This window comes from Bos indicus, chromosome 4 (genome assembly GCF_029378745.1).
Source record: "Bos indicus isolate NIAB-ARS_2022 breed Sahiwal x Tharparkar chromosome 4, NIAB-ARS_B.indTharparkar_mat_pri_1.0, whole genome shotgun sequence".
In the NCBI taxonomy this organism is placed as follows: Eukaryota; Metazoa; Chordata; class Mammalia; order Artiodactyla; family Bovidae; genus Bos; species Bos indicus.
The window spans coordinates 56,450,008-56,474,891 of record NC_091763.1 but is presented as its reverse complement, the minus strand read 5'-3'; the positions used below and the strand labels follow the sequence as shown (position 1 = coordinate 56,474,891).

At 41.6% G+C, this 24,884-nt stretch overlaps 2 protein-coding genes across 5 annotated transcripts in view; one reads left to right on the top strand and one right to left on the bottom strand.

Moving 5' to 3' along the window:
* Window positions 1-11,168, bottom strand: part of DOCK4 (dedicator of cytokinesis 4) — a 477,852-nt gene extending 466,684 nt beyond the window's left edge. For all 3 annotated transcript variants that reach the window (XM_070787253.1, XM_070787255.1, XM_070787254.1), the window contains exon 1: window positions 10,810-11,168. In XM_070787253.1, the coding sequence (XP_070643354.1) occupies window positions 10,810-10,846 (37 nt within the window). In that variant the 5' untranslated portion in view covers window positions 10,847-11,168. The remainder of the gene's footprint in view (window positions 1-10,809) is intronic.
* The window catches only part of ZNF277 (zinc finger protein 277), a 134,992-nt gene continuing 120,523 nt past the window's right edge, over window positions 10,416-24,884 (top strand). Inside the window, exon 1 of one of the 2 annotated variants that reach the window (XM_070787256.1) lies at window positions 10,416-10,437. Coding sequence is in view for 1 of the 2 variants with exons in the window: in XM_070787257.1 (XP_070643358.1) it covers window positions 11,449-11,536 (88 nt within the window). In the remaining variant the exon portion in view is untranslated. Of the gene's footprint in view, window positions 10,438-11,234; window positions 11,537-24,884 lie in introns of those variants that run through there. The other variant, XM_070787257.1, reaches the window with a different exon arrangement.

The following is a 24,884-nucleotide window of genomic DNA, read 5'->3' as shown; positions in this document are numbered from 1 at the left end:
TGAATGGGAATATTAAATGAAATGTAGGATGCAATTAATACAAATATGATTTTCCTGGGGGGAAAAAATTGAGGAAGGGGCTAAGGGCTAACTTTTACCCTTATGCGAAGTTTTTATAGGAACCCTCATACCTTGTTGTTAGTGTTCATTATCCACATTTCTGGAGAAAACTCTCAGACATTTTTCTTCTTTTGGCTCTTTACAGAACTGCTTATGCATGTTTGGATTTTCTTATTTCATTGAGAGCCTGGCTAAACCCTAAGCTTATTATGGAAGCCCCCCAGATCTTCAACCCATTCCGGACATCCTTCGAGAAAGGCCAAGGCTTCCTCCTCTTCCCAGGATAGTAAGTACTGTTTTCTCCAGGACCTGCGTTAGGGCTATTTTTAGTTGCCTCACACAAATTCAGGCTTCTCAGGTGGCTCAGTGGTAAAGAATCCACCTGCAGTGCAAAAGACACAGGAAGACACAGGTTCCATACCTGGGTGAGGAAGATCCCCTGGAGGAAGAAACGGGAACCCACTCCAGTACTCTTGCCTGGGAAATCCCAAGGACAGAGGAGCCTGGCAGGCTATAGTCTGTGGGTGGCAAAACAGTAGGGCACTACTGAGTGACTAAACAACAACAACATACAAATATATGCCCTCGGCCCCAACACGTTCACCCCTGGTCACCAAGGCAGAGATGATCTTTTTCATTCTGGAGGAAAAAAACACCTAATCTCTGCATTTCTGCTTAAAGATTTCAGGGAGACATGTTTAGAGAAATAACTTTCCTGTAGTCCAGTGGTTAAGATTCCACACTTCCAAAGCAGGGGGAACAAGTTTGAATCCTCGTCAGGAAACTAAGATCTCAAATGTTGTGCAGCACAGCCAAAAAAACAAAACAATAATAGATTACCTTTATTTTAAAAATACCCAGTTAACACTAACATAAAATGGAACAATAAATTGCTTGGTTTAAGAAAACAGTTCACAACTTGGGGGAGGAATGGTTATCAAATTCACCCAAGAAGACATGCAAATTTCATAACCAGAAGGGTTCTCACCAGCCTCAATCCCACTAACTTCCCCTTTCTGGCACACACACAGGGGTCATGAATGGGGGTGGAAAACAAATACAAAAGTGTGACTGGCAATTTCCCAAAGCCTTCTATATCAATGTTATGTTTTCTCTCTTCTTCCCCAGCTGAGAAGCAGCCATGTTTTAGTTCATTACAGAGTGACAGATGCCTATTTCTGGATTTAGTTGCTTTTCTTCTTCGATAGGGACACAAATGTGATCCTGACTGATGCAACCTGAGTCTTGAACCTTCCTGCGATACCAAAGCCAGGGCTAAACATAAAGGAGTATGTTCAGGCCCACTTACAAGTCTTCCTTCCTGGAAGAGGTGCACAGCTCCAATCCAAGTTCTCAGTGATAAGCCATCCTGTACCATGAAAAACTGTTGGTTGCTAAGTCGTGTCCAACTCTTTGCAACTCCACAGACTGTAGCCTGCCAGGCTCCTCTGTCCCTGGAATTCTCCAGGTATTGCAGGCAAATTCTTTACCATCTGAGCCACCAGGGAAGCCCTCCATCCTGTACCATGTGTGAAAGTATGAAAGTACAGTCGTTCAGCCATGGCTGACTCTTTGCAACCCTATGGACTGTAGCCCACCAGGCTCCTCTGTCCATGGAATTCTCCGGGCAAGAGTACTGGAGTGGGTAGCCATTCCCTTCTCCAGAGGATCTTCCTGACCCAGGGATTGAACCCAGGTCTCATGCATTGTAAGTGGATTCTTTATGGTCTGAGCCACCAAGGAAATTGCACCATGGTTTACAGCAATTAAGATGAGATGATCTCTTATCCCATTACTTCTTCCTCTGTACCCAACAGACTGCAAGCAAAACTATCAATATAGTATCCAGCATGCCTTGTTGCTGCAGTACTTCATAGGTGCCCATGAAATCACACTTTGTATGAAGGCCACAGTACACCTGTCAAAGCCAGAACGATGTCCTCAAAGACTCTTTCCACCCACCCACCTTCCTGCCCCAGCTGTTTCTACACATGGTCATCTCTCATACAAAGATGAGATGGAATGAGAGGAACTAGAGATACCTCAGGTGGTGAAGGACACACTCCATGTTGAAGGTATTGACCTGGCCTCAAACTTGGTGATGGTAGAGAGGGGCAATGGGTCTTCCTGCCCAGGTCACTGAGGTCCCTGAAGCTTCTCTGTTAAGGAGGGAAAGCAGAGGGAAGCCACCAACTGGTTTTCACAATGTAGTTGCACCTGCCTTGGAGAAACTGCTCCTGAATTTGGCAGTTGGTTTTCTGTCAGACTTCATTTCTAATATCATTAATGTCTGCCTCTTTGTGTACATCTATCAGTATTTCAGTGGGAGGCTATGACAGGCTACATTAGGAAAAAGGAACATAAAGCTATCTTAAGCTGGAATCCCTCACTTCAAATCACATATTTTTTTCAGGAGTACAGTGGTGTAACTTTAAGAATTCTAAATCTGACCTTGTGGTTCCTAAGATGTATTACACACACATACACACACAGTCTGTAGGCACAAATACAGTGCTTTGGGTATCTGAGCATTTTCCCATTTCCAGATGTGTGTATACACTTAGATGCTGTTTGAGGGATATATAAATCATGTTTGTTGAAATACTGTTTGTGGTTTCTGTTTTTCAACATCCTGCTGGGGAAATCTCACAAACATGCAAAATCCGGCATGAGACATTTGCTTCAGAAAGAATTGTCAGAGAAACAGAAGTAACTTATGCCTTAACCAGGCAATGCACCAATGGGAAGCAAGAAAAAACCATGAAATCTAGCTTCCTACCAACTCGACATGACAGCTAATCGTTCTTATTTTATAGTCCCCAGATATCCGTATTAATAAAGTGCTTCGAGATGACTGCTCTTGGAAAGTTCAGGCTCTATCACTTTAAAACTTAGACAAGCAGACTACTTAATCAAAATCAATACAATTAATAAAGTGGAATGCTTCAGTTATCACACCTAAATCAAATGACTCTCTAATCATGCTCTTTAGTCTATAACCTCTCTCCTATTCCTGTCTATGAAGATATCGCCACCTGCATGTTTGATGGGGACGGCCAACTCTAGGAAGCCAAACAAAATTCTTAATCCTATGCTATAAACCAGCCCCATCTGCAAAAACATCTCTTTTGTTGAATGGCACCTATGTTCACCTGGGGCTTCCCTGGTGGATCAGTGGTAAAGAACTCATCTGCCAATGCAGGAGACTCATTGGGTCGGGAAGATACCCTGGAGAAAGAAATGGTAAGTTGCCTGGCTCGGGAAGATAGCCTGGAGAAAGAAATGGTAAGTTGCCCACTTCAGTATTCTTGCCTGGGAAACTCGATGGACCCAGGAGCCTGGCGGGTTATGGTTCATGGGGTCACAAGAGAGTTGGACACAACTTGGCAACTAAACAACAACAATCTATGTTCCCCAACTTGTCCAAGCCAGAAATCAGGAAGATATCCGAAACTTCTTCCTTCCCCTAACTCCTCACATTCAATGATACGCCCTATTTTTCCATCTTCCAAACATCTTAGATTTATCCACATTCCACCATGCAGGACTGCTCACCTGGTTCAGGAACTTATCTCTTAACCTCATCTACTGCAATAATCTTTCTTAGATCACCTTTATGTCACCTCCATCATCCAGAAGCAACAATGTGCATGCTTTAAAGGTGCATAATGCTCATATTTCCAACCAGGAGGAATTTTTCAAAAAAGAATTTGCTGGTAATCTTTATATTCTAACAATTCTCACCTGTGCTTAATTGTTGACTACATCTTCTCTATATGCTACACATTAACTACCATCTTCTCTATAATGCTATGCATTTTATGGAATTTCAATCACTATCCATGTTTCATTTATTTTGTCACCTGACACTAGGTACATGGAATGTATTTTTTTTTTTTTTACTTTTTTTTTTCCTTAAACATTGACCATTTTGAAAATTGTTACTGAATTTGTTGCAATATTGTTTGTTTTATGTTTTGGCTGCAAGGCATGTGGGATCTTAGCTCCCTGACCAGGGATGGAACCTGTATCCCCAGGATAGGAAGGCTAGGTCTTAACCCCTGCACTGCCTGAGAGGTCTCCTGGAATGTATTTTAGAAATAGCATGATTTATGGAAGTCTTTCATTTTATGACTATAAGTATTCTGCTGTGCTGATAATCAAACGTGATTCAACTATTCCTATACTGGAACTGATGTTGTTTCACAGACCACATGGCAAAGAATAACTGTGCATAAAGTGTTTTGCCACTATTGATTTTTTTTTCATGCAGACTTTGAGGGGTGGAATTACTGATTCAAACTCCTGTTTTTGACCATCATGTTAGGCAACACAGCAGAGTGGCTAAGAAAGCACACTCTAAGACTTTTGAGGTTCCAATCCTAGTTCCACCACTTCCTGCATGATCTTAGACAACTTACTTAACCTCTCTATGACTCAGTTTCCTGTAAAATGAATGAAAACTGAACCTTCCCTTATGGAGCTGTCACGAGGATTAGACAGAAAACACATGACAAGCTCTCAGAACAAAGCTTGGTGAAAAGCAAGTGCTCCACAAAGCCTATTTTACATATTTATACACACACACACACACACACATACATACACCTTCATTTCCAAAAGGATTACGTTAATATTTAACATAACCAGTAGGATACTGCATATCAGTTTTACTGCAACTCTGTCACCAAAAGGCATTAACACTATTTTTGGTAATTCTTACTTAGTAAATATCCAGTGTATCTTAGCACACATTTTTTTTTAAATGCCAAAGAGTGAAACAGTTGTTCCTTAAGTACATTTATAGTGCTTAAATAAAAATAGCTTGGGGGACATTACTTATTTATTCTTTAGTACTCTGACCAAATAAGCTTACCAGTTTATGTTTTTAAGAAAACAAGTTACATGAGTTGCCTTGTTTCTTCTAATAATGATCAGCAATACATAAAAGGATGGAAAAGAATGGTGTGGGTAACCCTTCAATTGGCAAGAAATTAATAGCTCATTAGATTCATTCTTCTGCTATAGTGGCCAGAGATCATTGTCAAAGGAAATTATATATATATAAAAATCCAAAATTGGTCATTATGCAGTTGATCCCAGCCCTTGTCAAAAAGACCCTAGCAGAAAGACACACATAACCTGAAAGAAACAATTTATGCAATGCATGTGATGGTTTTGGATACTTGTTCCATAGTTAATGAGAAATATTATATAAAAAGACAAACTTTGACTTATATTAGAAGAAAAAAGTATGATTAAAGTCTAAGTTTAAATACAAATACATATTTGTCAAAAAACAACAACATAATGAATGAACTTAACTAGAAACCCAACAAGGCCTAAATTCCAGTGCTTCCTGTATCACAAATGAGGTATCTAGGGCAGTGCTATTCAAACTATCGGTGAGGACCCACTGAGTCATTAAGTAAAGTTAGTGACAATCTTTTTAAGTTTATAAATAAATTTATTTTATTGCAGCATACCTGACACACAACATTCTATTAGTTTCAGGTGTACAACATAACGATTTGGCTGCTGTATGTATGTATTTTTAAATGAAAAAGAACAGGAGGTCACAGAAAGTATGAGTAAATACTGTTTCACTTTTATGTGTAGGGTGGTCCTGGGTGGTGCTGGTGTCAGGAAATGAAATGAATTTCCTATTATGGATGACAGTTAAACAATATCAAAATTCAAGAGTACCTCATTTTACTATGCTTCACAGATACTGCATTTGTTACAAATGGAAAGTGTGTAGCAACAACCTTGCATTGTCAGATGATGGCTTGCGATTTCTCTTTTTATTTATTTATTTATTTGCTGTTTTTGTTTTTAAATTAAGGTATATACCTAGTTTTTAAAACGTAACACTATTGCACTCTTAAAAGACTACAATATAGTGTAAACATAACCTATTTGCACTAGGAAACCAAAAAATTTGTGTGATTCACTCTATTGTGATAATTTGCTTCATTGCAATGGTCTAGAACCAAAACTGCAATATCTCGAACGCATGCCTGTAAGTCATTTAATCTCTGTGAAGTTGTTTCCTTATCTCTTAAATGGAAAGTATTGTACTTCAGAGAGTAGATTCAAATAAAATAATTTCACATCTTTTTAACTATAAAACATTGCATTAATATGTTAAGGTTATAGCATTATGGCTGGATTCCTTAGAGTTAGTTTAATGTTTCTCTGCTGTATAAGTTCACAACATAAAATCACTATGCTAGAACTTGGACATACTGTATCAAAGATAATTCTGCAAATGTAGTCTGCTGAAAAAAATGGAGCTAGAGACAGGAAATTCTTAAGTTTTTTGAAATTGTTATAATCTCCATTGTAATTCTGACTATACAGCCTCTGGGGAAAAAAATAAGACTAAAGAAGAAAGGCAGTATCTCAGTGTCACTGTGGGGCCTTATGAAAGAATCATCACTTATGAGACTGACCAAAAGGGGGATATGTTTACAGGCTATTCCCAGAGGAGGTCAGATCATGAATGTAAGCTGCCATCTCACTGTCTGCACAGCCCTTCAGTGATACTTTACTTGCAGGTATAAATCACTGCTCTTTGCTTCCCACTGAAAGTTTAGAATCCTGTGCCAGTCTCTAAATGCCACAAACAATTCCAGGCAGCACATCTTTATCTAGCTACACATGTTATCTGCACACATCATGGTACCACAAGATAAGAAACATCTCTCAAGACTGCCAGCTAACAAAATTGAAAACAGCTAAGACGAAAGGTACACTCCCTCATAACTCTTCCACACAGGCTACCAATAAAGCACGCTTCTGAAGGAAAAGACATTGTAAAGATCCTGAGGAAATAAGAGATGTTACCTCTCCCCATAAAAATAGAAGGACTTTTAAAAGGAACAGAATTCCTACTTTGCTGTTGTTTAGTTACTAAGTCATGGCCAACTCTTTTGTGACCCCATGGACTGTAGCCCACCAGGCTCCTCTGTCCATGGGATTTCCAGGCAAGAATACTGGAGTGGGTTGCCATTTCCTTCTCCAGGGGATCTTCCCAACCCAGGGATCAAACCCACATCTCCTGCTTGGCAGGTAGATTCTTTACCACTGAGCCAACTAGGAAGCCTGAATTCCTACTTAGATGATTTTAAAAACCACTTTAGGATAAGTTGAAGACAGGAATGTTTGTGAAGACTCAGTGATATGGATATGATGACACTTCATTTTTTAAATGATATCTGTGACCTTCAGATCAGTTTGTTCTGAGTTTTGTTTCCTGTAAGCCTTAGGGATTTTTTTGCACTGATCAATCCAGCCCACATTACCCCTCTAAGCCTAACCGGGTTCACAAATGTAAAACATCTGGCCCGGTTGAGAGGCTCAGTTTGTAGCTCACAAAGGCTCACGGGCTCACCTGGGAATGCTGCACGCATGCCTTCTGAGCAAATGAATGTAGAAACAGATCTGCAATGGCCCTAACTTTCTCTGTGACTAATTCCCATCACTTTAAGTGAGGAGGGGACGGGGACTGTGACAGATGAGGATGTATAGAAGGCAGATAGTGTGAGGAAAGTTGTCAGGGGGTGATCAAGAATGTTTTAGTCACTGCCCATGGAGTTCCTCCTAGAGAGAGAGAATCAAACAGCCTGAATCAGCTTGGTTCTGGCAGCGTGCCAGGTAGCTTTTGCTTACCTGTGATCTTAGTTGAAAACCATGTGGGATGTGTCATAGCAAAAGTGCCTTTCTCATTACAATCTCAACACAATGGAAATATCTTCCTAACCAAAGGACACACTCGTTTGGAAGAACTCCACAGAATTAATACTGAGAAGAACCTTGGCTATTCTTCGACTGTGTGTTGAGACCCTGTGTTAAGTGACTTACCTTAGGTCACACAACTGGCAGCAAGCACTGTCTTGACTAAGACCAAGAGCTAAACAGGCTCTCCCAAGATAAAATATGTCTACAGTTGTGCCTATTAACACGCTTTCAAAGAGACAAGGTTCCTTACTACTCAGAACTTTAGTTTAATCATTATACCTGTCCACTACCCTAGAACACTTAGATATATGACTAAGTATGCATTGTTTTAAGACCATTCATCAATTAAATGGATGGGATAGTGCCCACACATCAGTTGAAAAGGAATTCCTATCTCTGATACATCTTACTACAGGTATGAAATTTAAGTAATTTTATCCATGTTTATAGTATGTTGCTTGAGACTGAAACAATAATATATAAAGATACATAATTCTCTCATAAATAATGAGAGATAAGTATGTTAGAAATATACAATGTGCATGGAAACTTCAAGCATTCAAACTTACAAAGACAGATTTATATCAAAGAATAAGGAAATTGATTTACTACTACACCTGATATCAGCAAAACATCTGTGCCCATAAAATAAATTTGAGTTTTTATAAAAAACTAGAAAGAAAAGCACATACAGTAACCAAGTTTATTAAAAAAAAAAAAAAAAAAAACGTAGAGCATGTGTGTTTTAGTTGTTCAGTATAAGCAACTACAAATAGTCCTTTCTGTGGTGAGAAATAAAGTCCACATAAGAATCCCTGCAAAATTTTCACCACACACACACATGTAACAGATGGAGTCTAAAAAACAGCTAAACATTTCATAAGCCAAATGCTCAAAAATTAATAATATAAGATGGTAACAATCCTGTATTATATTGCATACATGAGCACAACAGATCCCCGCCCTCTGCTTTCACCTCTCATCTCATCCCACCTTTCTCCAAATGTGTGCTCACCCATCTACATCCCCTACTCTGCAACCAAATCACAACTACCCAAAGGCGAGGTGTCTGCTGCAGCCCAAAACACTTGACTGATAACATCCGGTTTGCCATTCCAGGAAATCCCAGAGTGTGTTTTAATCCTCTGCCCACAGCTTGCAAAAGAAAAACGAGAGAGGATCTAATCGATACCAGCACCCCAGCTGTGACCTGGCACATAAAGAAATCAAGAAAATAAATCCCATCCATAATCTGTATAATTTAACACTTGGAAGAAAGCAACATCTGGGATCAACTCCAAGCGGGACAGTGCTGCTGGCCATGTCTGTGCTTCCTGCACTGAGTGCTAAGCCGGTGACAAGGGGACACTCCACGTCCTCAACACTTCAGCAAAAACAATGTCTCTTCCTAATAAGTAATCTACACCCAAAAATGAGGCAGGTGAAGAGAAGGAAACATCTTCTCCTTGCCGGTTGAGCACCTGATAAAGGCTCCCCTTACATTTCAAAGAAAGGGAAAACTGGAACTCCTTCCCAAAGGTGGGTTCTGGGCAATCTATTGTCTTGCTGACCAGTCAAAATCCAAAATGAAAGCTCATATAATACAGGGGAATGACTTTGTTTAATCATACAGCCCTTTCAGGACACTCCAAAGTCCTATTCCCAGGTGAAGCTGGGGGGGGGAAATCCCCTGTAATTATGACTCCCTCGAAAGGCTTTCCAGATTTTTTAAATTACAGGAAAATGAACATAAGCAGATACCTACATATCATCTAAATCACTAGATCTACACCCAATTTTTAAAAAAGTAAACCAATAACCAGGACAGGGCATTATAGGAAACTATATATTATGTTTCCTTAATACTATATATTAAGTATTATATCATAATACTTTCTCTGTCAAACCTTCTGAGAGGTTATAATTGCATTTGGCTGCTTCAGGCTTGTCAGAGAGCCTTCCTTTTTAATAGTCGCAACCTAAAAGGAGTAACTGTCAAGGGGCGACCCAGCTGAAATCAAACAACAAAAACGGGAACTGTAATCCGCCTGAAATGGGAGGAGGGAAAGGAAGGGAGACTCCTGTATTCATCCGTCAATATTAATGTCCTTTGTTGTTCACCTTTACACAGAACAGCGAGCGCTACCCTGCTCCTTTTCCTCCTAAAGGAAAAGGATAGTGTCAAGGTAGTCTTTCCTAAAAGCTGTCTCGTTGCCTCGAAGACCCAAGCTTTCGGAGTCTCTCTCCCCATTAACACTCCACAGCTGTCCTCCAGCACCACCCCCACCATGAGCAGAGAGGGTGGTCAGAAGTAAAAACATTGCTGAAATACCCGTTCCCCTCCAAAGACCAAAGAGCAGAGCGGCGCAGATGTTGAAATTTACTAACCCCCGCCCCACCGCCTCTCCGAGCGCGCACACACACCGGGTAACCCGGGATGGGAGGGAGGAGGAAGGCTCGGGCCAGACTGTCAGAGCGGCTCTTCTGAGGACGGTGCCACATTCCGCACTCCGGGAATGTGGAAGGCAGAGGGAAGGTTCTGCGCCTCCCTTCTGTTTTGGGGATGTTCTCTCTCCGCGACTGTTGTCTCCCTCTCCACCCTGGGAAGTCGTTGCAGCCCTTGCCATCTTTAAGGTAAAGGAGAAGGAGGGAGAGGAAAGCCGTCCGTTCTCCTCTTCCAACTTGACACACACGCCCGGTAGCCACTCCAAACTCCGCAGGCAGAGCCCGCAGCAGGCGGGCTGGCCGCGCGCTCCCCGCAGCCGTCCCGGCGCTCCCTCCGGGAGCCCGTGCCGAGAGCTCCCATCCGGCGTTGAGGGGCGAGACCCCGACGCGCAACCCTCTTCCAGGAGGTGGCTGAGCAAAGCCCCTAACTCGCAGCGCGATGCCAGAATTAGGCATTTGCAGCCGGGCTGAGAGAGAGGGGCACGGGGGCAAGGACGCGAAATTCGCACTCGCTCGGACTAGGACAAGAGCAGAATAAAAGTTCGCCCCGCGGAGACTCACCCACGCCGTATTTCTCGTGCTCCGTAGGTATCCACATGGCTAAACAGGGGTCCGGGGTCTTCAGGCTTTGTAATCCCCGCGCCCCTTCTCCGGCTCACAACAATGCACAGCTCCCGAGTAGTGGCTGCAGCGCTGGAGCCCCGCGGCTCCGCGCGGGCTGCGGTCGCTGGGCAGGGTCTGCGCTGGAGGCTCCCGAGCCCAGCGTTGACACTGCGCGGCCGAGGCTGCGCCGCCCGCCGCTCTCCCGGCGGTGGCTGCTCAGAGTCCTCCGACGCGCTCCCGGGAACCCGGAGGCGCAGTCATTGTTCTGATTCACTGAACTAAGCGAACACGCCGGGGCACTCTCCGGCGCACCCCCGCCCGTCAGCGCCTCTTCTAGCCCTCCCTGCCGAGCGCCCTGCAGCACGCTGGGAACTGTAGTTCTGCAACAGCTCCATCCCGGAAGGAGGAGGGGAGTTAGCGGCTAGGGGCGGGACTACGTCCCGCTCGCCACGTTCTATTGGTCCAGATCGTGACGGCGCGGAGTGGGCGTGGAGGAAATGCCGCGTCAGAGAGGGAATTCGTTTCCAATCGCGTTTCCATTGGTCCCGCGCCTGTTCTGCGGCCCTCTTTTTTTTTTTTTTTTTCCTCAGCCGAGTAATGGCTGCTCCCAAGACCCAGGGGGCTGCTACCCAAGGGGAGGACAGTGATGGCAACCGTGGTGGAGCCGGAGGTGTCAGTTATGAGGGTGAGTACGGTGCCTCTGAGGTGCAAATGGTTTTTTGTCTTCGTTTCTTTCCAACCTGGAATACAGCTGACTGCTGGACAGACCTCAGCTCCGTCCAGCCACTTGAGCGCGAAGGGGCCACGGGTGGAGCCCCGCGGGACAGGAGGGGGTGAGAGGAAGCTACTTACTGGAGACTGTCTGGGAGGGAAGAGAAAATGGGATGAAATGGCCTTATCCGCAGCCCCGGAAGTTCCCTGGGTTCTGTCCTACGTTTGGAGCTCCCACCTTTACTCTCGCTGCCGAGTGGGCGTGGGGCAAGGTTTGCGCGTGTGTGATTGTAACTCTGGAATTAGCTGACCTCTTTCCTCGCCAGTAGTCTACCCTCGCCTCGGTTTGCTTGGTTTGGCCTCGAGAGATAGGTTTTATTTGGGTTCAGGCGGATTATCATTTGCAGACTGGTTGGTCACTCGACAGATTTTTCTCAGTTGTTGTCTGGAGCAGCCTCTGAAGGGAAAGTCTGCATGACTCTCACAGCTTCTTCCCCTGTCAACTGCCCCGGGCGTTCTCTAGGATTGAACGTAGAGCCTGGAAGATCTTCCCAAACTCTGGGTCCTTAGAGCAATAGGAAAGGAAATGGTAATTTGTAGTCATGGCTTCAAAGAAAGTCATCACAGCTACTTTGGCTTTGCTTGACTTTCCGGTTGTCTTCTGACCCAGTATAGAGAGCGAAAATAAAACTTTGAAAGCTGCGGAAGAGGTTATCTTTAGAATCCCTAGCCCCTTTCTTTTGTTGTTCTATCCATCTATCATCTATCCATTTATCAATGAGTCCTATCCGACTCTTTGCATCCCCATGGACTGCAGCACTCGGGGCTTCCCTGTCTTTAACTGTTTCCCTGAGTTTGCTCAAACACATGTCCATTGAGTCATTGATGCCATCCAACCATCTCATACTTTGTCGCCCCCTTCTCCTCATGCCCTCGGTCTTTCCCAGCATTAGGGGCTTTTCCAGTGAGTCAGCTCTTTGCATCAGGTGGCCGAAGTATTGGAACTTCAGCATCAGTCCTTCCAATGAATATTTTGGGTTGATTTCCTTTAGGATTGACTGGTTTGATCTGCTTGCAGTCCAAGGGACTCTCAAGGGTCTTCTCCAGTTCCACAGTTTGAAAGTATCAATTCTTTGACCCTCAGCCTTCTTTATGCTCACATCCATACATGACTACTGGAAAAACCACAGACAGACCTTTGTCAGTAAAGTGATGTCTCTGCTTTTTAATACACTGTCTAGTGTGTCATAGTTGTATCCTTATAGTCTGTGTATCACCAACATTACTCCCTTCTCTTTTGGTCTGATACATAATTTTTAACATAGCTAGTTGTCTTTTTCCTTTTGATTTTTTTTTTTGTTTGGCCACACCGTGCAGCTTGCAGGGGCTTAGTTCCTTGACCAGGGACCCAGTCTAGGTCTGCTGCAGTGGAAACTGCCCTCTGCAGAGTCTTATCCACTGGACTGCCAGGGAAGTCTGTTGATGTTTTTTCAGTTAGGTCAGTTTATTTCTTTTCCTAGTTTCTTGTCTTGTCACACCGAAAACTTAGAGTGATAGACTAAAGGGTACAGTATAACAGACAAGTTACAGTTCAGTTTGGCTCAAGCAGACATCTTTTATTAGACAGACACTCCTAAAACATGGGAGCAGACTGACTCCAAGGGAGCTCTCCTCTTCCTTCCTGTTGATCCTGTTTGATGTCCCACTTTCATACTTCCATGCTCTTCCTTTTGCCTATGGTGTGTGCAAAGTAGAACTTGTACCCACCACCAGTCCATGAAGGGGAATACAAATGGGCATATACTCAAGGCTGATTGACAATTTTAAGTTATGTAATAGCAGGCTATGTTGTTTACGTCTTCTCACAATTCAGTCTGTTATGATTAGATGTAGAATGTTCATGAGCCCTTACTGGGCTCCTAATCCTAAGTGCCTAAGGTTACTTGGAGAAGCCCCTTGTTTATTTTGTATCCACTCTCTGTGTGCCTAGGGCACATGAGCAAGAGTTGAAAAGTCTCTGGTTATTTTGTAGTGTATCTATGAGCTCCAGCTTGCATCCCTTTCAGCCAGGCCTCCCTTGTTGCTCATGTCTAACTTCCTAACATAACAAATGTGGTTTCAGGCTTAAATTTGGTTCTTCATCCTTGTCATTGGTTCTTTTTTTTGTTAATTTCTTGCTTTGTGCTTTCATGGTTAAATTGACATTTAGTCTTAAATTTTTGTCTTAGCACAGAATTAGTGCTACTTCTTCTCACTTCAATGAAACCCCTAGTTCTGAAATTATTTCAGTACCTCTTTGGAGAAATTTTTAGTAAGCTCCATTCTTAAATATTGTGTTATATTCATACCCTAAACAGTTCATTTGGGGATATGCCACATAGTCAACTCTTATTTTTGGAGAAGGCAGTGGCACCCCACTCCAGTACTCTTGCCTGGAGAATCCCATGGACAGAGGAGCCTGGTAGGCTGCGGTCCATGGGGGTCACTGAGGGTCAGACATGACTGAGCGGCTTCACTTTCACTTTCCACTTTCATGCATTGGAGAAGGAAATAGCAACCCACTCCAGTGTTCTTGCCTGGAGAATCCCAGGAATGGGGGAACCTGGTGGGCTGCAGTCTCTGGGGTTGCACAGGGTCGGACACAACTGAAGCAGCAGCAGCCCTTATCTTATAGTAACATACTAAAGATTTTCCAGATTCTCAAAGTTCCAAAAGGCTACCTGTTTAACATTTGAAGGTGGAACCTTTGGTAAATTTATCTCACAAAGTAACTCATAAAAAAGAAAATTGGGTATGCCTTTCAAAAGCATTGTGTGACTTTTAAGTACATTAGTCATTTTAAAATTATAAAACTTTTAATCATCAAGAGTTCAAACCATTCAGAGGTGTGTAACGTAAAAAAATCAAAGTTCCTGCACCATACACAGTCTCAGTCCCAAAGTAACAATTCTTGGGGGTTTGGTAAGTATTCTTTTCAATAAATTTTATGTATGACACGCATCTGTATGGTTTTGATTTCCTTTGAATAAAAAAGGATCATTCAGTGTAAGCTTAAAGATCTGCCACCTTCTTTCTTCCAGTATTCTATTATAGACATTCTTCCATGTCAATACATCTGCTGCTTCATTCTTTTTAAGAACTGTGCCCGTAGTATTCCATGATATGAATGCACCATATGTTAACCATTCCTCTGTTAATGAACATGTAAGTGTAGCTTTAGTTTTTCACTAATGTAGTGAACAGCTCTACATACGTATCCTTGTCCACTGGATGTATATATATTGAGAAATTAGGTCAAAGGTGACACATGTTTATAATTGTGATAGATGTCAGATTTTCCCCTTCAATGGTGAGTAGACATTCCCACCAGTAATAATATGAGTATCCTTTTCTCCCAGGGACGGGGGAGCCTGGTGGGCTGCCGTCTATGGGGTCACACAGAGTCGGACATGACCGAAGTGACTTAGCAGCAGCATCCTTTTCTCCAGATCCTTACAAAACTGTGATGACCATCATTAATTCAGGATCAATGTTTAGATGACTATTAGAGTGAATTGAGTATCTGATGGAAAGCGTAATTTTCAGTTCAGTTCAGTCGCTCAGTCGTGTCTGACTCTTTGCGACCCCATGAATCGAAGCATGCCAGGCCTCCCTGTCCATCACCAACTCCCGGAGTTCACTCAAACTCACGTCCATCGAGTCAGTGATGCCATCTAGCCATCTCATCCTCCATCGACCCCTTCTCCTCCTGCCCCCAATCCCTCCCAGCATCAGAGTCTTTTCCAGTGAGTCAACTCTTCACACGAGGTGGCCAAAGTACTGGAGTTTCAGCTTTAGCATCATTCCTTCCAAAGAAATCCCAGGGCTGATCTCCTTCAGAATGGACTGGTTGGATCTCCTTGCAGTCCAAGGGACTCTCAAGAGTCTTCTCCAACACCACAGTTCAAAAGCATCAATTCTTCAGCACTCAGCCTTCTTCACAGTCCAACTCTCACATCCATACATGACCACAGGAAAAACCATAGCCTTAACTAAATGGACCTTTGTTGGCAAAGTAATGTCTCTGCTTTTGAATATGCTATCTAGGTTGGTCATAACTTTCCTTCCAAGGAGTATGTGTCTTTTAATTTCATGGCTGCAGTCACCATCTGCAGTGATTTTGGAGCCCCCCAAAAATAAAGTCTGACACTGTTTCCACTGTTTCCCCATCTATTTGCCATGAAGTGATGGGACCGGATGCCATAATCTTCATTTTCTGAATGTTGAGCTTTAAGCCAACTTTTTCACTCTCCACTTTCACTTGCATCAAGAGGCTTTTGAGTTCCTCTTCACTTTCTGCCATAAGGGTGGTGTCATCTGCATGTCTGAGGTTATTGATATTTCTCCCAGCAATCTTGATTCCAGCTTCTGTTTCTTCCAGTCCAGCGTTTCTCATGATGTACTCTGCATATAAGTTAAATAAGCAGGGTGACAATATACAGCCTTGATGTACTCCTTTCCCTATTTAGAACCAGTCTGTTGTTCCATGTCCAGTTCTAACTGTTGCTTCCTGACCTGCATACAGATTTTAGATTCCAGTTTATTTTCAACGAAAGTATTGAGCAGTGAATTTGCTATCTGAACCAGAAAAGAATTCTTCACCCTGATTCAGAACTGTCCAGTAGTCTCACTAATGGTTGGTTTTTAGGTCATAAGGTAAAGCTGTCATTAAAAATTCCTTTGATAACCCATGTATCGTGTGACTTTATCCACATTCTTTTCAAAGTCTATGAAGTGTGATACAAATTTTGGGTGAAACTACAGATGTTAAAAGTATGCATATTCATATTTTTTGTTAAGCAGCCAGTTCGGTTATCAATTATGTCTTTCCCTGTAAAAATCTTTAATTTCTTGAAAACTGTCTCTTTTAAGAGGTTTCCCTCTAATTCTAATAAAAATGTCCATCTGTGTGTTTAATATTCTGGGGCAGAAGGGACTGTGGAGTCTTTTTATAGAAACCCTAGCAATTGTGCAAGATTTCTGCTGGAATGAGTCGCTTTGTGGTGTGCAGGCAGGTGTGACACCTTCCACACCTTCTGTGTGCCAGACTCCATCTTCCTTCAGGGAATCCTCTGATTGTGCACACCACCACCTTCCAAACATTCGAACAGTGACTGGGACTTCATGTTTTTCCAGGAAACTGGGAACAGATAATAAATAGACTCAACATTTCTCACATTTGGGGAGGTTACTGGGGAAATTTTTCTGATGGAGGTGATTTCTTCTGACAGTTAATCTGTGCTTTCATACTGTAGCATTCTGATAGAGTCAACTTTTTTCCCTACAAATGCATGCCCAGGAGATGATCATCAGGATAATGCTTCTTTGGACCTACAATGCATATCCCCCAAGCTCCAAACTTTGCTTTTGGGACCAAAACCAGGTCTTTTGTTTTTGTCTGCTTGACCCTGTTCTTGTCATCTTGTCAGTGTTTAGTAAATGTTTGACCAAAACTGAATTCTAGCCTGGATGATTGCAGAACCTTCATATTGATATCACTGATTCTTGATTTTGCTGTTCTTAATCCACCTTCCAAAACTCAAATGTATTCATGGATCTTCACTTCACATCTTCAGTGTAACTCTAACGCATTGCATTTAGGGTTCTTAATCTACGTTTCCAGCCTCATTGTCAGACACCCTTCTTCCCTTCCCAAATCTCCATTATCACACTTAACATATAATTATTTGTTGGCAATTTTGTCTACACCAGTAGACTGTGAACTTCTTGAGGGTAAGAGGTGTCTTATTTTATTTTTATACATCCAGTGCTTATCAGAACTGTGTGTAGTAAACATTCTATAGTAATTTGATGATTAGAATCTGTTTGAAACTCATCCAAAGTGCTTAAAATGACTGCTGTTTTAAGCAGAGGAATTGAAGAAGAATAGAAAACTGTGTAGATGTTGTGTGCTTGTGAAAGTTATACATACTAATGGGAAAATGTAGAATATCATCATGAAGTGTCAACTTGGTCAGAGTAATCACAGTTAGCATTTTAGCATAGTTTTTCAGTCTTTTTTTAAGTGAAGGGTTAGTTTTTAGATAATGATTAAATTTTTGAAAAAATGCTTCGGATCTGTCCTTTATAACCTTGAACTCATAACTGAGTGAACTACTACACAGACCTTGAAATCTGTCTTCCATTATCTGTGTGGCTGTTACCCAGTTTTCCACAGGTTGTCATCTTTCAGAATTACAGCCTAAGTCCAGTCTCATATATTTGACATGACAGTGGAAGGAAGACTAGAGCCTATCTTGGAAAAACTGTATTTAAATTTCAATTCTGACATTTAGTAGCTGTGTGGTAGATTTATTGCACATTTGCTACATTTATGAAAACATAGCTCTAATACCTACCTTGCAGAGTTTGTGATTATTTCATTGAATTTTATATTTATGAAAGACTGATATACTTCCTTTTATAAAGTTGGAAATCAGTAAACATTAGTTGAATTTAAAGATATGCCTAATTGAACTGTAAAACTGCCTATTCTGATTCACTTAGAAGCAATCCACATTATGGTGTAACCAAGGGGAAGCGTAGGAATGTAGTGGTGATAACTGCTTAGGCTGCTCATGCATTCTTAGGGCTTGTCAGAGTGTCTGTTGGTGCTCTGTACTGGTATTGCAACTATGTGCTCTAAAGGCCTTTTGTATTATCTTCTATACCCTTTCTCAGCTCTACCCAGTGCTGCCCCCTCATACCCAGCTCCCAGCTCTTCACACATACACCACCCACATTTAGACTCATGGGCAAGACGCTCAAATAACCTTACATACACAGATGGCCTGGAAAGTACAGGCCAGAGGGTGTGAAGGAAGAAAAAGAATTATAGCTGCTAGGTTTGATGTAAGGTTCTGAAGGGGCCTTCTTTAGAACATCCTTTGTTTTCCTTTAAAATGTACATAGGACCCAACTTGTAGGATATTAAGAGGAGATATTATAATAATGATGATGCTGATGGTAGCTAACATTTGTTGAGCAGTCATTGTGCCAAGTACTGTTTCAAATGCTTTTGGAGATCTTATTTTGTCTCACAGCATCCCTGGGATAGATATTCATATTATCCCCTTTTTATTTACAAAGGAGGAAACTGGTGCAAAGAGCAACTGGCACAAGGTCACACAGTAACTGAAAGAGAACTTTTAGTCCAATTACTATTAGAAAGATGTCTCATAGTAACTAAATTCCACTGGATGAGGTCTGAAACAGACTTTCCTGAAACATAAATTTGTTCTAAAGCTTATGTTACTATAGAAAGGCAACATAGTATGAGGAAAGAGATCAGGCCAGTTCAGTTCAGTTCAGTCCAGTCCTGTCCGACTCTCTGCAACCCCACGAACCGCAGCACGCCAGGCCTTCATGTCCATCACCAACTCCCGGAGTCCACCCAAACCCACATCCATCAAGTCGGTAATGCCATCTAACCATATTATCCTCTGTCGTCCCCTTCCCATCCTGCCCTCAATCTTTCCCAGCATTAGGGTCTTTTCAAATGAGTCAGTTCTTTGCATCAGGTGGCCGAAGTATTGGCATTTCAGCTTCAACATCAGTCCTTCCAATGAACACTCAGGACTGATCTCCTTTAGGATAGACTGGTTGGATCTCCGTGCAATCCAAGGGACTTTTCTCCAACACCACAGTTCAAAAGCATCAATTCTTTGGCACTCAGCTTTCTTTATAGTTCAATTCTCACATCCATACGTGACCACTGGAAAAACCATAGCCTTGACTAGACGGACCTTTGTTGGCAGAGTAATGTCTCTGCTTTTTAATATGCTGTCTAGGTTGGTCATAACAACTTAGGATCAAATTCTGGTTACTTAACCAGCCACAGGCAAGTTAAACAGCCTCTGATCTTCAGTTTCTCATGTATGAACAATGGGTGCTAATCATGTCTGTCTTGCTAGAATAGTAAAACAATTAATGAAATGATGGGTATAATTCCTGGTCTTCAATAAATGGTGACTTTTATTTCAGTCATAGGTTCAGGAACACCTCCAGCATGTGTGCCAGTGGTGGTACCGGTGCTGATTTTGAGTGCTACAATTTTAATGTCTCTTTTTCATTTTATGACCAGGTTTCTATTAAGGAATTTGGTCAGTCCTTGTAGTATCAGACACTGAGTTAATCTACACTTCTTATTATACTGACATAGATACTGCATTCATGCAGAAGAATAGCTCCAGCCTTCACAACACATACACATATAAAACCCAGCTTGAAACACTGAAGATGATATTGACCAGACTGATAATAAAAATCATATTAATACTTTCTTGATGCTCATCACCGTTTGATACCTGAAAACTCTTTCCTCTCAAGTCGGAAAGATGAGCTGAAGGAAAAGTCTTTCCCTAAAGGACTTTCTGCCAGGGTTCAAAGAGTTCATTTAAAAGGGAAGCGAGCAGAGGTAAAGAGAATCAGTTAATGTATGCCAAAAACTATAAAATAAAACTGATTCTGTAAAAAATAAAATAGAAAAATAAAAATCATACTTTGTTCTATACATAAATTCATGAGCATTTAATAAGAAGTGTACCTAAACTGTCCTTCCAGCCACTGAATCTTTAAATACCTCTATTAACTGTTCATGGGGAACTTTGCCACAAACTGGGGTTCAGTTTTGCTGGATTTATTTAATAAACTTATGAGACCTAATGGATTGTCATTTCACTGACAGTGCCTTGAAGAATTGCCATCTCTTGCTGAAACAAGTGTGTTGTATTGACTTCATTGACCCAAGGGTGAGCAGGGCAGCTTTTTCCAGAAGTGATAGATTTGACTGATCAGTCTTCTGCCTTTCTTTACATCTCAGCCAATGGTCTTTGTGACCAGTGTCATTTATTTGTAAAATAGCCAACTGGAATTGGGTGCTATCTTCAGGAACCAAGTAAAGTTTATAGTATTAAACAGGACTTAAACCTTTGCTTCATCAAGAGTACAGAGGGAGATTAGGGGGGTTCAACAATAAATGGTAGAATATTTTAAGTATTAATAATATAATCCAATATGGGATAATTCGGGGCTTTCTTTATATGTAATATATTTAAATTAACACATTGAGTAAAAATATGTGGAAGGAAAACCTGGATTAAGAGTTAGAAATCTGGGCTTTGATCCTGAATTTGCTGCTTTGTCACAATGTGAACTTAGGAAAAAATCATTTAACCTCTCTGAGCCTCAATCTCATAAAAATGCTGCAGGTTAATTACCTTACTGATATTATTGGAAGGTTGAGTGAGACATTATATGTGAATGCACTCTGTAAGCTTTGATAGACTATGAAGATAGAGATGAATGATGTTGATGAAGATATGTCACAAGAGGCAATTGTGAGTCTTTGGAATTGGACAAGCTGGATTCCAAAGTATTTGTGAATTAAAACCTGTGTGACCTTTAACAAGTCATGTGACCTCCCTGTTATCACAACTGCTGCTACTACTGCAGCAGTCTGGAGGTAGAACTTTAAAATGATTACAGGCTAATTAACATTAGAGTTTGAATCAAGATATATCCCTGATTTTATTATAATGCCTTTGAGGACAGGGACTGTCACGTATAGCTTTGAATCACCTCATCTTTTGGGACAGTGCTGTGGTGTGATGGCATTTGCTGTTGAATGGGTTGTGACTGTTGGTCAGCTCCATGTTGGGTGCTGTATGGGGGCACAAATGAAGAAGAACCCCTGGCCTTATCCTTGAGGATGTTTCAGTGCGGTAGGTGGGGCTCCACATTCATATTTTACCAGAGCTAATTGGAAAGTCCTTTCTGTTTCCATATTGTACTCTGGGAAGAATTGGAAACATTTGAATCTGCAATTTGTATTCCTTGACTGAGGAGCTGAGCAGAATAAAGCTTTTGAACGCGGTTATTTTTAAAAGAAAGGAAATGCATGCTCCATCTCCTGGTTTCCCTAACACTGTCCTTATTTCGTGGTTTTTTTTCCTAAACTGAAAGATGAACCCTCCCCCAAGTAATTACTGAGGCCCTGCCTTTAACAATTTTTTTAGTGGTTTTATTCAAAACTTCAATTTGTTTTTTAAGAGAGGGACTTCAGAATTGTAATTGTGATTATTTATTTAACACAGTCTTTCTGTTATGTAACAAGCTGCTATTCACCAGTAATAGCCAATTAGAAAAGAAAATAATCTTGTACCACAAATCGTAATTACCATTATAAAGCAATTAATAGCAGGAACTGTTGCTGAACAGTAACATAACATCAATCAAGCTATCTTTGCTAAAGCACCATACAACTAATTTTCACAAATGGAGGAGGGAAGAGGAAAGTGAAAAAGAGTCTGAAAGCTTATTGGAATTGCTTACATACTAGTTGATGGATGACTTTTGAAAGCTTTATAAATATGTATCCTCATGAAGGAAAGTAATGCTGTAATCTACTGGGACTTTGAGTTATTTTTCCAGCATCAGTGATCATAGACTATATTGTTTGGTGGCGAGTTCACAAGGAGTCAAAAGATCTGGGTTTTAATCCCTCTTCTGCTTCTGACTGGTTCTGTGGTTTTAGAGAAGTTATTTGCACTCATATTTAAAATTTCCTGGTATGTAAAGGGGGGAATTCTTTATGTTAGCATTCTTTGAACTTATCATCCGTACATCCACAAAAGAAAGAGAAGGTAGACTTAACATCTAGGGAGCCTAATTATACATTAATTCTAGAGTCTGTGTAGAAAGAATATATATCTGGATTTTCCCTTAGGAATTAGATACACGTTAGTTGCACATGTTAATGTTACTAATCGAGTGTATCAAGTTAGAAAGTTGGTGCAGAGCCACAGGCAACAGATAACTTCTAGAGTCTCTTAATCCAAGAGATTACGGATAGATCATTATGACATGTCTCATTTTACCCCATCCCTTCTCCTTTCCATATTTTAATAAATGATGCAAATCTGAAAGGGCTTTGATAGAACTGAGAATTAGTTCATTCAAAAAATTGTATTAAGCATCTACTTTGTGCAAGCTTCTGTATTTTAGATGCTGTAGAATACAAAGATAAAAAGAAGTTATAAGTCTTGCAGTCCAGGGTTTTATGGCCTAATAGGGAAGATAATGAGGCATTAGTACCTGTATTACAAAGTAGAAAGTGTTAAGGACCATCAGAGTGATCAGGATAGAGTTGAGCAAGAAAGAGATTGTACCCAGCAGGTGGTGCTGGGCCTTGAAGTTGAGTAGGATTTGAACATGCAGAAATAAGGCAAGGCATCCTAGGCTTAGGCAAAGGGAGGGAACAGTGAAAAACTAAAGGCATCTGCATCAGGTAACAACTCATTTCATTTTGCCCGGAGAAGGTGTTAGGTAAATGGAACAATGAAAAGAGTTTTGAACAGTTTGAAGCAGATGATGTGGTTTAAAATGTTAGATCCTTACTCAGCAGACTTGAGGAAAGGAAATGATAAGATCAAACTTTAATCAGATAACAATGTACTGAAGAGGGAAAGTTGAGTCAGGAGGCATTGGTATGTGCCAGAGAAAGAGATACTGAAGACTCAAGGGTGTGTGTTCAGTCGTGTCTGGCTCTTTGCGACCCCGTGGACTATAACCTGCCAGGTTCCTGTGTCCATGGAATTTTCCAGACAAGAATACTGGAATGGGTTGCCATTACTAGACTTTAATTATATGCTCTCTTTAATAAAGTCAGGTGATCCATCAGTCCTGTAAGGAAATTCCTGAGATTTGAAAAACATTCCAGGACAAAGCAGGCTGTGTATGGAGATTCTTTCTTTGATAGGTTGGGGTTTGCTTGGGCTCTATCATAAGGAAGTTCCAGAGAGGGTAGGCAGAGAACTCCATAATGATGACAAAACAGGCATCAGAGTACAGACAGGTAGAAAGTCTGGTATCTGGTGGTGTTAAAGAAAACCAGAGCTGGACAGTAAAGTAGTAAAAAACAGATTTTATTCAGCAGCTATTGGAATGGAAGGGAAGAGACCACAGTATAGAACTGGACTCAATTCTTAGTTTAAAGACAGGTAGGGATTTTTAGACAAAGAACAGGTTGGGTAGGTTAGGTGATAGAAAATTCCTAATAGGAAACATTAGGGCCATTCTGGTGTAATGGAGCAAAGGGTCCATGCGCCTGTGGTGCAAAAAACCAAACTCTTTAACAGCAGGAGTTTGCAGCAAAGTCAGGATTTATCTCCGGGCTCCAAGCAAGAGAAACAAGCCTCAGAAACGCTCCAACTTGGTCTTGGAGTTAGGGGTTTTTTAAAGGGGAAGAAGAAAGAAGCTAGTTGTGACATTTCTGTGACATTTATTAATCATAGTTTTGGGAGTTAGGATGTCTCTGGTTTACAGTTCTCTGGCCAGGTGATTCATGGCTCAGGGGGTCTATTAGCTCATCTTGCCCTGGAGAAAGAACCTGAGTTTTTATGTTAATGATAATATCAACAACAGCAATTTTAGTCACCTGACTCTGGTTGTTTAGTGTTCAGTTAGCACAGGATTGAGGTCAGAGGGGACACAAAAGGGAATCAATTTTCAGATAGAGAGGTTAATCATAAACTCAGCAGGGCAACTGCATTTTAGGAGGACACAGTTTCACCGGTTATACAGACTCAACAAGACTCTTGGCCACGGGCCTGCCAGGGTAGTAAGGTATCACCTGGAGGATAGTAGAGACAGAGGAACCCCATCAGACATGGAGAATGGGGGATTCTGTCCAGACTGACTTACCAGGATTCTTGCTAAAACCTGTCTATGCAGGTCTGGCGTGGCCTGATCAAGACAAAGATTCAAAGGAACCTGACTATAAAGTTTGGTCAAGAAGAGAGTCTTTGCCAGTAACAGGAACTCACCCACAAGAAAACTGGACTTGAGAGACAGGATTCAAGTCAGTTAAAAAGCCTTAGAGAAACAGGTATAGAGGGACACTTATTCTGGGTGAGGTATCAAATCAACAGTTTACAGAATCAGGACAGCAGGTTGAAGGCTCAGTTACTAAAAAAGATATACAAGTTGAGGCTTCGTTCTAAGAAATTAGTCACATGCCCAGTGACTAGCATTCCAGACCCAGATGGAGATGAAGCCAAGAAGACTGAGTTGGTTTAGAGCCACTGGCTCAAGGTGGTCCCTGCTGGAGCAGAGCCAAACTGTTGGTGTAGGGCCCCTGCCATGCTGACTGGCAGTGCCGGCGGGGCCCTAGCTCCAGGCAGCTCATTACAGTTGCCCATCTGGCCACTGAACTCCTAACCCTGCGCTCATTAATCCTGAATAATCAGCCAGTTGTAATATAATTCTCAAGTATAAGGTGATAA